This window comes from Mesocricetus auratus, unplaced genomic scaffold (assembly GCF_017639785.1).
Source record: "Mesocricetus auratus isolate SY011 unplaced genomic scaffold, BCM_Maur_2.0 Super-Scaffold_100676, whole genome shotgun sequence".
NCBI lineage: Eukaryota > Metazoa > Chordata > Mammalia > Rodentia > Cricetidae > Mesocricetus > Mesocricetus auratus.
Window position 1 is genome coordinate 29146752 of NW_024429266.1, and position 12354 is coordinate 29159105.

The 12354-nt window shown below is 37.7% G+C and overlaps 1 protein-coding gene across 1 annotated transcript in view; it reads left to right on the forward strand.

The window, feature by feature from the left end:
• Prrc2c (proline rich coiled-coil 2C) overlaps positions 1-12354 on the forward strand; it is a 71851-nt gene that overhangs the window by 54055 nt on the left and 5442 nt on the right. Inside the window, 9 exon segments of the mRNA XM_013114306.3 lie at positions 285-386; positions 4526-4727; positions 6411-6614; positions 7830-7942; positions 8269-8405; positions 9098-9329; positions 9725-9832; positions 11131-11349; positions 12002-12105. Coding sequence (XP_012969760.1) covers positions 285-386; positions 4526-4727; positions 6411-6614; positions 7830-7942; positions 8269-8405; positions 9098-9329; positions 9725-9832; positions 11131-11349; positions 12002-12105 — 1421 coding nt within the window.

Here is a 12354-nt window from a genome sequence, read left to right on the forward strand (position 1 = left end):
TTCATTGCATAGTATGGCTCTTAGATCAGTAGTGTTAAAGACCACCTGAGAAGAACACTACCTGAATAGCATGTTCTTTATATTCAAGGCAGGTTCCTTTTTTCCTGACAATTTGTGCATACCCAAGTGGATAGTTTTTCTCTTCAGAACTTTAACATAATTACCAGCCTCGATAGCACTATAACTTAAGTAATCAGATATAGCACACTTAGAGTACATTAGCACTGTGACTGATGGGGCTTTTGCAGCACATTTAGATTGTGATATGTCGCCTGCCTTTTCAGGTGCCCCTGCCCAACACCCTTCCCCTCCCTAAGAGGGAGACTATACAACAGAGCTCCAGCCTAACTTCAGTTCCTCCCACTACTTTCAGCCTCACCTTCAAGGTATGTACAGCGTCCATCTCCAAGGCTCCTTAATCATTGCATACAAGGGACGTAAGTTCACAATATAGTCTTTTTTGGGTGTTGTCAAATTATACCAAAAATTATGTTGGCTTTAAGCACTGCTTAGCAATGGCAATGTCTATTGTGCTTGTGAATTATAACAAAAAATAAAGTTACAGTTTGTGATTTGTACCCAAATACAAAGTACTAATTATGGTAAGAATGCATTTTTTTCTCATGTGTAAATTGAGTGCAGGAATATTTTATGAAAAGGCTATCAACATAAGCATACTTGATAAATAAAAAAGGGAAGTTTTAATTTGAAGTACTAAAGATTGAACTTGGGAGCTCAGATTTGAGGCGAGCACTTTTACCACCACATGCCAGCCATTTGTTTACTTATTTAGACATAGTCTTGCTAAGTATAAGTAGCCTGGGCTGGTCTTTAACTTTGCCATCCTTCAGCTTCTCAAATAGCAAGGGTTACAGGCTATCCTGTATCACTGGGCCTGGCATTTGTCTTGTTTTTCTAGCCTATTTTTTCATGATTTTTTGACCTGTGTTAATTCTTTTTTATAAGGAAATTATTTGAGGTTGTTTTAGGTCTCTGATTCACCTCAGGTCGGTTAGTGAGAGAAAATAATGGAATTTTTAAATTTTATTAGTACCCTTTTTTGTTCATAATCCTGGCAAGCTATTACCCTCTTAAGGCATATTTTCCTGATTGGGTTATAGTGAATCTTTGATGTAGTACAGGGGAGGAGGCAGGGAGCTAAGTTGTTTTAGTCATGTGGACAGTTTCATTTCTAGACTCTTTATGCTCAACCTCATGATCACTTCTTTGTAAGAGTGTTACTAAATGTGAGGTTGTAACATGTCTGTTGCTTGTTTGGCCTTTGGTGCTGATTTTCTACTCAGGACTGTGTCAATCTGGGTTCGTTACCTTGTTTTGTAATTCAGATGATTCTTATGATTAAATTGATTGACTTTATATAAGCAACTGTGTTGGGACCAAGTGGCCAGTCGAATGAGCCTGAAAGAGGGGATGTGAGGATTGAGGAAGAAAGAGACGAAAGACAGAAGATGAGTCAGGAGCACTCCTGACTCCTGTAGCAGCTCCAAATTTCTCTTAGCCCTTTTATACCCAAAGCAAAAGGGAATACAAGGAACAAATTAGTGCAGTTACCTCCTTAATACTCAAAACATTTGGTACCACGCCCTAAGTCAAACATCCTGTTGGCCTTGGGGAACAAGATAAAGTTTGAGCTCTAGGCCTTTAGTCAGTGTGGAACAGAGTCACCGTGGCCTCCCACAAAATGTAATTGACATCCATACTTAATTCTGAGTCACTTGTTAATTCTTTAGAATACCTGTTAAGCTTTGCCTTTTACTCATTTTTAACATTCCAGAAACTATTATATACAGAGTTAAAATTAAGTTAACCTGACCTGTCATCTCTTTACTTTTTTAAAAACCTTCCTTGGAAAAATATTTAAATGGCATTATTACTGGCATGTAAAATAATGATACTTTTAGTATTCTTGAATGTCCAAAGACATACTGTTTTCTGCTGTTTAAGAAGTGAAATTAAGTCAAATATATTTGTGTACTATATCCCATACTATTGCCTACAGCTGAAAAGGCATAGTATTCTTCCCCAAATTACTGCAGTGCCAAAATGTCAAGTTACTGTTGACATTTTGTAATTTAAGTTCCTTACAAGATGTATTGTTTTACAGTTACTTTCAACACATTTTAATGAAGATCAAAAGTTGGCATGTCCTAGATATGTTATTTATTTTTATTTCAGAAGCAATCTCCAATTAATAAATAAATTATATTTATTTAGCCTTTTCTCTTATCATATTACATATGGAGAATCTACAACTTAAATAGGGTTGGATGTGCGTCAGCAAAGTCAGTCTTCTGTCAGAAGCTAGACAGAAACTTCAGCTATCCCTTAATGGATGGAAATGATGCCACAAGCCTGACTGTAGATTCCATCATTTAGAACAACTAATGAGAAACTCAACGAAAATACCAGAGTACATATTCTGATATGTGCTCTGGTATTTTACAATAAAGGGCAGTGCAGGATCAGAGAGGTCTCTGGAGATGCTATTCTAGGATTTAGGAAGGATCTCAGAACCAGGGTGGGGAACCTACCCCCACCACCCCACCCTCCACAGCATTTATTTTAAAATAAAAAGTGTACTTGAATTTGTATAGTGATTGTGAGAAATAGATATACATCCTTAAACGTAAAGGAGTTAATACAATTTGAATACAACATTAACAGTCAGCAAGAGATGAAGTGATGAGTAGTGTGTGTGTGTTTTTTTAAAGGACCATGATAAAATACATACTAAGGTAGGTTAGGAATATAGAAATTGCCTGATGGTGGTGGCTCTCACCTTTAATCCCAGCACTCAGGAGGATCTCTGAGTTCCGGGCTAGCCTGGCCTACAGGGTGAATTCCAGCACAGCCAGGGCTACATGGAGAAACCTTGTCTCAGGGGCAAAAGGGGCATTTAGAGATTGATGGTTTTTTGGGTTTGTTTGTGTTTTTTTTTTTCTTTTTTTCTTTCTTTCTTTTTTTTTTTGTTTTTTTTTTTGTTTGTTTTTTTGTTTTTTTGTTTTTACGAGACGTGTTTCTCTGTATTGTTTTGGAGGCTATTGGTCCAGCCCGGCCTCAAACTCCCAGAGATCTGCCTGCCTCTGCCTCCCGAGTGCTGGGATTAAAGGCGTGCGCCACCACCGCCCGGCCTGAGATTGATGTTTTTAGGGCTAACACATTAGTGGTATTAAAGATGTTAGTTAGGAAAGTGACCTCTCATAAATCATCTTACAGATTATCGTGGGTTTTCCTTTCAGCTCAGAATTTCCTCTAATAATACTCCTCTTAGCCTTCGTCGGCTGTCCAATTCAGAATTCACTAGATACCTGAAACTATTCAGCATTTGAACAATTGGCTGATCTAAGTTGATGTGTGCTGTAGGAGAAAATGAAGTCGACACTGTTAGGATAAAGCGCAAGGGGAACCTTGGCAGATCCCATTGCAGGCGAGGGTGACCGAGGTGGAGGACAAACATGCCAGGCAGACAGAGCTTAGTGAAAAGTTTTATTAAAAAGGGGAGGTGAAGGAAAGAGAAAGAGGTAAAGAAACAGGGAGGGAAGGAGACAAGAGAAAACGACAGGAAAAGTACTTTCTGCCCCAAGGAAAGAAAGCTTAAGTGGTGGCAGTCTTTCTTTTAGAGGGGTCCTTTGCACCTAGGCTGACCAGAGTACTGCCTGAGTGCATTCTTCCAGGTGACAGGGGAAGACAGCATAATGCCTGAATCTTTACATATACTGCATCTGGAATTTTAGTATTAAAAAGCTTAAATTGGGTGTGGTAACATTTGAGTAAATCTCAGGACTTAAAAGGTGAAAGTTCAAAGTCATCTTCCAATACATAATGAGGTTAAGGCCAACCTGTGCTGCAATACAACAGTGAAAACAAATTAGAGAAAAGGATATGTATTAGTATTTTTATGTCAATTATTATTTCAGTTATAGATGTATTATCTTAAATTAGCTCTTAACCAAATTAATACTGCCTTTTTTTACTTTTTTAAATGTAGATGGTAGAAAAATTGCATATGTGATGTTATTGTTATTTAAAAGTTAGTGAACAATGATGCTCCACTTTGAAGATATAATTCTGTCTTTAAAAAGCTAGTCTATGGGTAAACCATGGTCTCATTTGTAAATGGCTACAGACAGTACACTAGCCTAAAATTTTGTCCTGTTACGTTGCTTTCTGCATTTGAGAAATACTGGCTTAAAAAGAAGGGGAGGGGGGAGAGCACTTCATAAGGCCCTTTCTGACTTGTTTCCCATAGAGGACTCATACCTCATACTGTCTTACACTGTGGGGAGTTGAAACCATTTGTTTTTGGATAAGTGCTTTAGCTATAGTTCAGTGTGCATTTCTTAAAGCTTTCAATAAATTGTGTTTAGTAATAATCACCCTTTGGGCCAGAGAGCAAAGAAAAAGCTTGAAAAGTTGGAATCTACATACTGAGGTGTAGAAGTTATGGTCTTTTGGTTTTTCTTTTTTGTTTTGTTTGCTTTAACAGAAATCTTTTTTATTGTAGATGGAGTCTGCCCGTAAGGCATGGGAGAATTCTCCAAATATAAGGGAAAAAGGGTCTCCAGTAACTTCTACAGCACCTCCAATTGTGAGTGGAGTCAGCAGTAGTGCCAGTGGACCAAGCCCTGCTAATTACAACTCATTTTCCAGTGCATCAATGCCTCAGATCCCTGTTGCTTCAGTCACTCCTACAGCATCATTATCAGGTAGAAATTCGTCATAGCTCTCCTTACATGCATTTTTTGTTTGTGGCACTGAGGAGTGACAATAGTTGCCTAATGTACCCTAGACAAGCACTGTAGCTCCTCATTACCCTGTCTGCTTAAGTGATATTCTATTCCCTGAGCAGAAGATAGTTCTTTAGGAAAACCCCTCCCTTCTCCAATCTATCCTCTTATTTGACTCTTATAATTTTAATGTGACCATTTATTGATTGCTTACTAGAAAAGATTTTGCTGCATCCTCCCTCATTGAGAAAAAAATGTATCTTCTAAATATTTCCATGAAGTTTACCTTTTTGTTGTCATTTTTATTATATCCAAGTAATTTAAAACCCAGTTCAGAAATATAAATTACCATAGCTTTTTTTTTTCCCCTGTATATGTCTGGTTTAAAGGTACTAATGGAATAAGTTGTATTTTTCTAATGAGTTAAGTGGGCAGTGTTTGTACTGTTTGAGTGGCCTGGAGAAAGCTTGTCATAGAATGGCTCTAGAAGGAACTTCATCCTTCCTTACAGTTCTGCACAGCTGCTGACTTAGAAGCAAAGGTTTCCACATGCTTGATTTCCAGGATAGCCCATCCCTTTTATCCTAAGTGCTACCATGCTGCTTCTGTTAAGAACAAAGTTTATTTCAAGCTTTCACAGTAGTCCCTGGTGTTTCCAAAGCAGTGGAAATGTCTTCCCAATGGATATATAACCTGTTCAGAATTTGCTTACTTTGGTTGGTTTATTTGGTGATTACATGGTTGTTTTTCCATATTATGGCATATTGTGCTAATTTTGAGAACCCAATCCACCACTGGTATTTGTGCTGTCCTATACTAGCTTTTATATTATCTGTAATTGATGTATTTAGACAAACCCAATTAGGCATGGTGGCACACACCTGTGATTTCAGCACTTGGGAGATTGAAGCAGGAGCATTAGAAATTTGAGGCCAATCTAGGCAATTGTGAAGGCACTGTCTCAAAAGAAAATGAAAGAAAAACCTCAACGATATTCCTGAATTATATATAATACTGTCCCAAACAGTGCCCGATTGTATTTTTTCTTTCTTTAGAACTTATCCAGTCATTGTACACTGTCCATTTGTTAAGGTACCTAGTTTAATTCCCAAATGCTTTAGTGGGATTGCTATAAAACAAACATTAAGATTGTGATAGGATGACTTGAATGTTCAATTCCCCAGTCTTTCTTTGGAATCCAATGACCTCTTTTTTCCAGCTCTAGCTTACTTTTTCTGTTTGGTTGAGCAAATAGTGACAAAGATAAAAGTCTTTCCATACTTTGTAGAGACATGACTATTTATTATTGTTTTCCTTTTCTTTTCAACTCAGTCTTTTGTATTCTTGACTGGCCTAGAACTCTCTGTAAATGGAAGGTTCTGTCTCCACCTTCTGAGTAGTTTGGAGATGACAGGAACTCTGCTAGGATTACGGGCATATGCCATTGTGCCTGGTTTATGAAGTGCTGGGGTTCTGGTACTGCTAGGCAAACACCTCTATCAATTCAGCTCCATTGCCAGCCCCTGTGTCACTCCAGTCCCCTCACATAGTTTTCATTTGTGGTTGCTTGAATACTTAAGATCTATAGGACCAATAGAACCAGAAGATTTAATAGATATGAAGAGTGAACATGCTCTATTTTTCTCCCTTCTTCAAATACAGGAGCCGGTACTTACACTACCTCTTCTTTGAGTACAAAATCTACAACCACATCGGACCCTCCTAATATTTGTAAAGTAAAACCCCAACAATTACAGACAAGCAGCCTACCTTCTGCAAGTCATTTTTCACAGTTAAGCTGTATGCCTTCCCTTATTGCCCAGCAACAGCAGAGTCCACAAGTTTATGTGTCTCAGTCGGCAGCAGGTAATATTTCTAGGTTTGGTTATAGGAATTTAGAAAATGGAAGATTCATGCTTTTCTCATAACCTTTTCAAGCTTGATCTGGGTGTGTGTGTGTCCATCCATCTATCCATCTGTTCACATCTGTCTTGCACATTTATAGCAAATTAGTGTCTTATAATTTACAAAGTAATTTGTGTATGTCCTTCTATAAAATCACCAAACTCTTAAGAAAATGCTGCAGTTCTTGGTAAAGAGAGCATATGATCAGCGAACAAGAAAAATGTAATGGTGACTGTTGATACAGTGGTCATCACAAATGCTTAAACTCACTGATAGTTTAAACTCTGAGTAATAGACAATGAAGTAATTTCTTGCCATCCATAAAAGGATTATTAGAAACTAGCATCTGTTACCTACTATCTACAGATATTGTATTATTACAGATATTGTATTACTGCATAAAACATATGAATTGACAGTTCTTTTTTACAAAATTTTGTGTATGAGTCTATATTGATGGTTTTATGGATAAGAATTTTGATTCTTGAGCTGGAGAGATGGCTCAGAAGTTAAGAGCACTGACTGCTCTTCCAGAGGTCCTGAGTTCAATTCCCAGCAACCACATGGTGGCTCACAACCATCTGTAATGAGATCTGGCGCCCTCTTCTGGTATGTGCAGACATACATGGAGGCAGGATGTTGTATTCATAATAAATAAATCTTTAAAAACAAAAAAGAATTTTGATTCTTGTCTGATAAGTTTAAGGTGTTCATTTGACTGTTTCATACAATAGTTACAAAAATAGTATGTTTGGATCTTCAGAATATATTGCTATGCAAAAACAGCAAATCACAAGTGTGTTTGTTAGAAACATGTAAAAATATATTTAAAATCTATATCAAACTGTTACTAATTACTAATTGTTTTAGAATAATGTTGCCCTATTCCAAATCCATTGGAGTGGATTTGCTGATTCATTGGTTAGGTTTAATTTTTGTTTGAAATTCTTCTGGTATATAACATATAAGAGCATCTAGTTTGCATGACCCACTAAGTGGAAAAGTTATGTTTTGTCTTTTTACATTTATACTTTTTCTGTTACTGTATTAATTTTCAGAGGACTCACATTTGAAATCAGCTAGAAAATCTCTTTTTACTGCTATAAGCAATTTGGTTTACTACTTGGAAAATTTGAAATTTAGACAATACTGTTTATTTTTCCTGATGGTCTATAGCTCAAATCCCAGCCTTCTATATGGACACAAGTCATTTATTCAATACCCAGCATGCACGCTTGGCCCCTCCATCCCTGGCTCAGCAGCAGGGCTTCCAACCAGGCCTCTCTCAGGTAACATTCTTTCTAATCCTGTGTTTTCTTGACATTTCTGTAGTTGTAATAATTTATCTTGAATTCTTAGATTTACTTTTAAAAATCCCCTTTGCATTATCTCGTGGAGAGGCTAATTAGCAAAATTTGGGTAAAATAATAGTCACCAGTATGCAGTAATTAAAAAGAAAAGTGCTTTTAAAGTGGAGCTGCTAATATACAGTAAATCTTTTATTTTATGTCTAAAGTTTTGTTTTTATTTCCCTGTCTTGTGATTTATATGTATGAAATTTGCAAGTGTTTACTATATGTTTTTCTTTTTTTTTTTTTTTTTTTTCTCGTTGCAGCCAGCATCTGTTCAGCAGATTCCAATCCCTATCTATGCCCCACTGCAAGGTCAGCATCAAGCCCCGCTGAGTTTGGGGGCTGGACCTGCTGTTTCCCAGGCTCAGGAATTATTCAGTTCTTCAATTCAACCTTATAGGTATTGCCTTAAAAGTTGTGATATGATAATTGCAGATTATGTGATATGTAGTACTAATTCTTCTCCCCAAACTGTAGGGTACTGTGTTATAAACTAAATAGTAAAACATGTTCATTATATGTTGCAAGCCTGTCTTTGGTGATTTCAGCTAGGCCTTGTTTTCTTTTGTTTTGTACATGGTTCAGATAGAACTTTCCTAACCTGTGGATAGCTGTCCTGATTAGAGCTACGCTGTCTAGGCATGGTGACTCACACTTAAAGAGTCCCAGCAGCCAGGAGGCAGAGGCAGAAGAATCACTGCAAATTCAAGGCCATAGAATGAGATCCTGTCTTAAAGCAACAAAACAGGCTTTATTTTCTGAGGGGAGAGACTGTCAATACATATATATCAGAGAAGACTAGGTTTGGCTCTCAGTTTTGTAGTGAACATGTAAAACTTGAATCATTAAAAGGTAAAAATGTAAGCTGTTGTTGCTAAAAAGTGGTCTTTTGCATGTGGCGCTTCAGAACTGTTGCGTGTGGAGTTCTGATGCATGCAGCACTGTAGTCTTAAAACAAGTGGCCATAGATAGTGTCTTCTCTGCCTCATTACTAATTAGAGTACTTGCTCATTTGAGCTACTTGTTCTTAAGATTTTGAGATGCTAAATAAAACTGAGTATAACATGACCTGCCTGCTTAATGCTTACACAGATCACAACCAGCCTTTATGCAAAGCAGCCTGTCCCAGCCTTCTGTGGTCCTTTCGGGTACAGCTATCCATAACTTCCCAGCTGTCCAGCACCAGGAACTTGCCAAGGCGCAGTCGGGTCTTGCCTTCCAGCAGACTTCAAATACTCAGCCTATCCCTATACTGTATGAGCATCAGCTGGGGCAAGCGTCGGGTCTAGGAAGTTCTCAGTTGATTGATACGCATCTTCTTCAGGTAAGGAAGTGCTTTCTTTCTCATGGTGTTGTGTCTTGTTGGTTGTTGGTTTTTGTTTTGTTTTCTTAATCTAGATTCTTTTAAAAGTACATGATTACAATTTACAAAGAAAAATACATAAAAGGTAAATATTTAAAGATATAGTAAAAAATAATGAAGTTTTTTTGGTTGTTGTTTTTAGTTTTTCGAGACAGGATTTATTTCTCTTTCTGTATCCCTGGCTGTCCTGAAACTCACTCAGAGATCTGCCTACCTCTATCTCCCTACCATGGAGATTGACGGTGTGTGCCACCACACCCAACTAAGACCTTCTGTTTTAAAATGATCAAGTTGATACAGCTTGCATGGGAACTTCCTTCTCAGTTTTTCTTCTGTTTTCTTGTAAATGTTTCTAGGCAAGAGCAAATCTTACCCAGGCCTCAAATCTTTATTCTGGACAAGTACAGCAGCCTGGTCAGACAAATTTCTATAATACTGCCCAATCACCAAGTGCTCTCCAGCAGGTAAACTATGGCATGGTAAATTTCCTCAGTTTTCTATATTATTCTTTTATTGCTTTTGTTGTTCTTTGGAAAGTAACATAGAACGGAGATAGAGGAAGTGGTTCTCAGCATTGACTGAACTGCTCTGAGGATTCCATTAGCTCCACTGGAGGCAGAATGTGCTTCATTGAAGCCTGTGATCAGCCAGCTCTTCACTATACCCCCACCTCTAATTCATTCTAGTTTACTTGTGATGTTTGTTTGTTTGTTTTAAGCTGAGCTTCCGGCCTGGAGAGGTGGCTCAACCGTTAAAGGCTAGACTCACAACCAAAAAAAAGAGCTGAGCTTCCATATAACCGTTTATAAGAAAAGAATCCATGAAGAAAGTTTGAAAACCACTTTTTCAAGAATATAATAAGTGAGCCAGGTGGTAGTGGTGCACGCACCCAGGTACACCTTTAATCCCAGCACTAGGGAGGCAGAGGCAGGTAGATCTCTGTGAGTTCGAGGCCAGCCAGGTCAGGCTCCAAAGCTACACAGAGAAACCCTGTCTCGAAAAAAAAAAAAAAGAGAGAGTGAGAGACAGAGAGAAAGAGAATATAATAAGTGATACATGCCCGTACAGGTTAATGTAATATAATACTTTGGTACCGTAACAAAGAGTGGCAATAAGGACAGCACCTTAAATGGGAAGTGAATGTTCTGACATTATTACACATTGTAGAAGGCTAGAGAACGGCAAGACATTAATCCTCACTTAATATTGACAAAGAAAAGTTGTTTGTATGAAAACTAAACCGTTCTTTTTCTTAAGAACACTTATTTTGACCAAACCTGCCAATAATACGGCAATACTGGTGGAGGTAACTTTCACTGCTTGAATTATATATTGTTTATTTGACATGTGCTCTGAATATCTTCAAAGTTAGTCATTATTTCACTTAATATACTTTCTTCACTACAGTTAACACATACAGAACTTTAATCTTGATTGATGTTCATGTGATAATGACACCTGTCCCTGTTATTAAGTAGTATGTTGTCATCAGACCTCTAATACAAGTTAAGACTGAGTGTGTGGTTCATAACCTTTAATCCCCACACTAGGAAGACAGGCAAGCAAATCTCTGATTTCAAGGCCAGCCAGAATTACATAGTGAGGTTTTGTCTTAAAGTGGAAGAAGAGAATAGGGAATAAAGATTTGATGAGAATATTCTTATACTGTTAAAAGGATTTAAAGATCTCTGTGTATACATGTAGATGTTTTATGCACAATAATTATAAGCAAATGATTTCAGTTTCTGTTTGCTTTTTCTAGGTTACAGTACCTTTACCAGCATCTCAGCTTTCCTTGACTAATTTTGGATCTACAGGACAGCCTCTGATTGCTTTGCCTCAGACACTTCAACCCCAGTTACAGCACACAACACCACAAGCACAGGCTCAGAGCCTGAGCCGTCCTGCACAAGTAAGCCAGCCTTTCAGAGGATTAATCCCTGCTGGAACACAGCATAACATGATGGCAACCACAGGAAAAGTAAGTGATACTTGGGTGTTTAGAGATAATAGGATATATATGCTCTGTTTGTGTTGTCTATGAAAGTAAAATACATGTACGCCTTGGCATAAACATGAGCATATGTGCTTGGGCACAATAAAACAGGTGTAGCTTTAAAGAACTGTAAGATGGTTGGCTGGCTCATCGGATAAAGTCACCCGACCGAGGCTTAGACCCCAGTTCAATCCACCATCAGGGACCCCCATGGTGGAAGGAGAGAACCGATAACCCACAAATTGTCCTGGCCTCCGTGTTCAGGGTGAGGAAGTGTGCTCGAACTAAATAAAAATATAAGTGAGATATAATAGAAATAAAATATCAATTTTTACAACCTCACAGAATACCTCATATGCATGTATGCTTTGCTTGTGTTTTTCTTACTATTTATTATTTGCTACTTTTTTTTCCAATCCCTGTTTTTGTCTAATAACAAAGAATTCAGAGTGTTTTTTTTTTATAGAAACATTAGTACTCTCTGATTTCTCAATTATAAGTATGCTTGACCCAGGGACTGTGAAATTTGAAACCAACTATAGGATTGTATAGTTTAACCATCATATATAGTACGTTAAGCACAACACTTAGCTTACAAAATTAAAGGAATGTTAACTTTATTTTGTGTTTTTCTTAGATGTCTGAAATGGAACTAAAAGCTTTTGGGGGTGGCATTGATATCAAACCAGGGACACCTCCAATTGGTGGTCGAAGTACCACGCCAACATCTAGTCCATTTCGGTAAGGTGAACATTTAAATTTGCTTAGGGAATTGCAATATAGTTTTAAAAAAATGAAATTTTAACACCTAATATATTATCAGTCCTATGTTTAGCACAAGTGATTGAGACATTCATTTTGTTAATTTTTTGAGGGGATTGTTTTTTGCTTTTCTGAGACTTGGTTTCTCTGTGTAGCTTTGGAGCCTATCCTGGCACTCGCTCTGTAGATCAGGCTGACCTCGAACTCACAGAGATCCGCCTGCCTCTG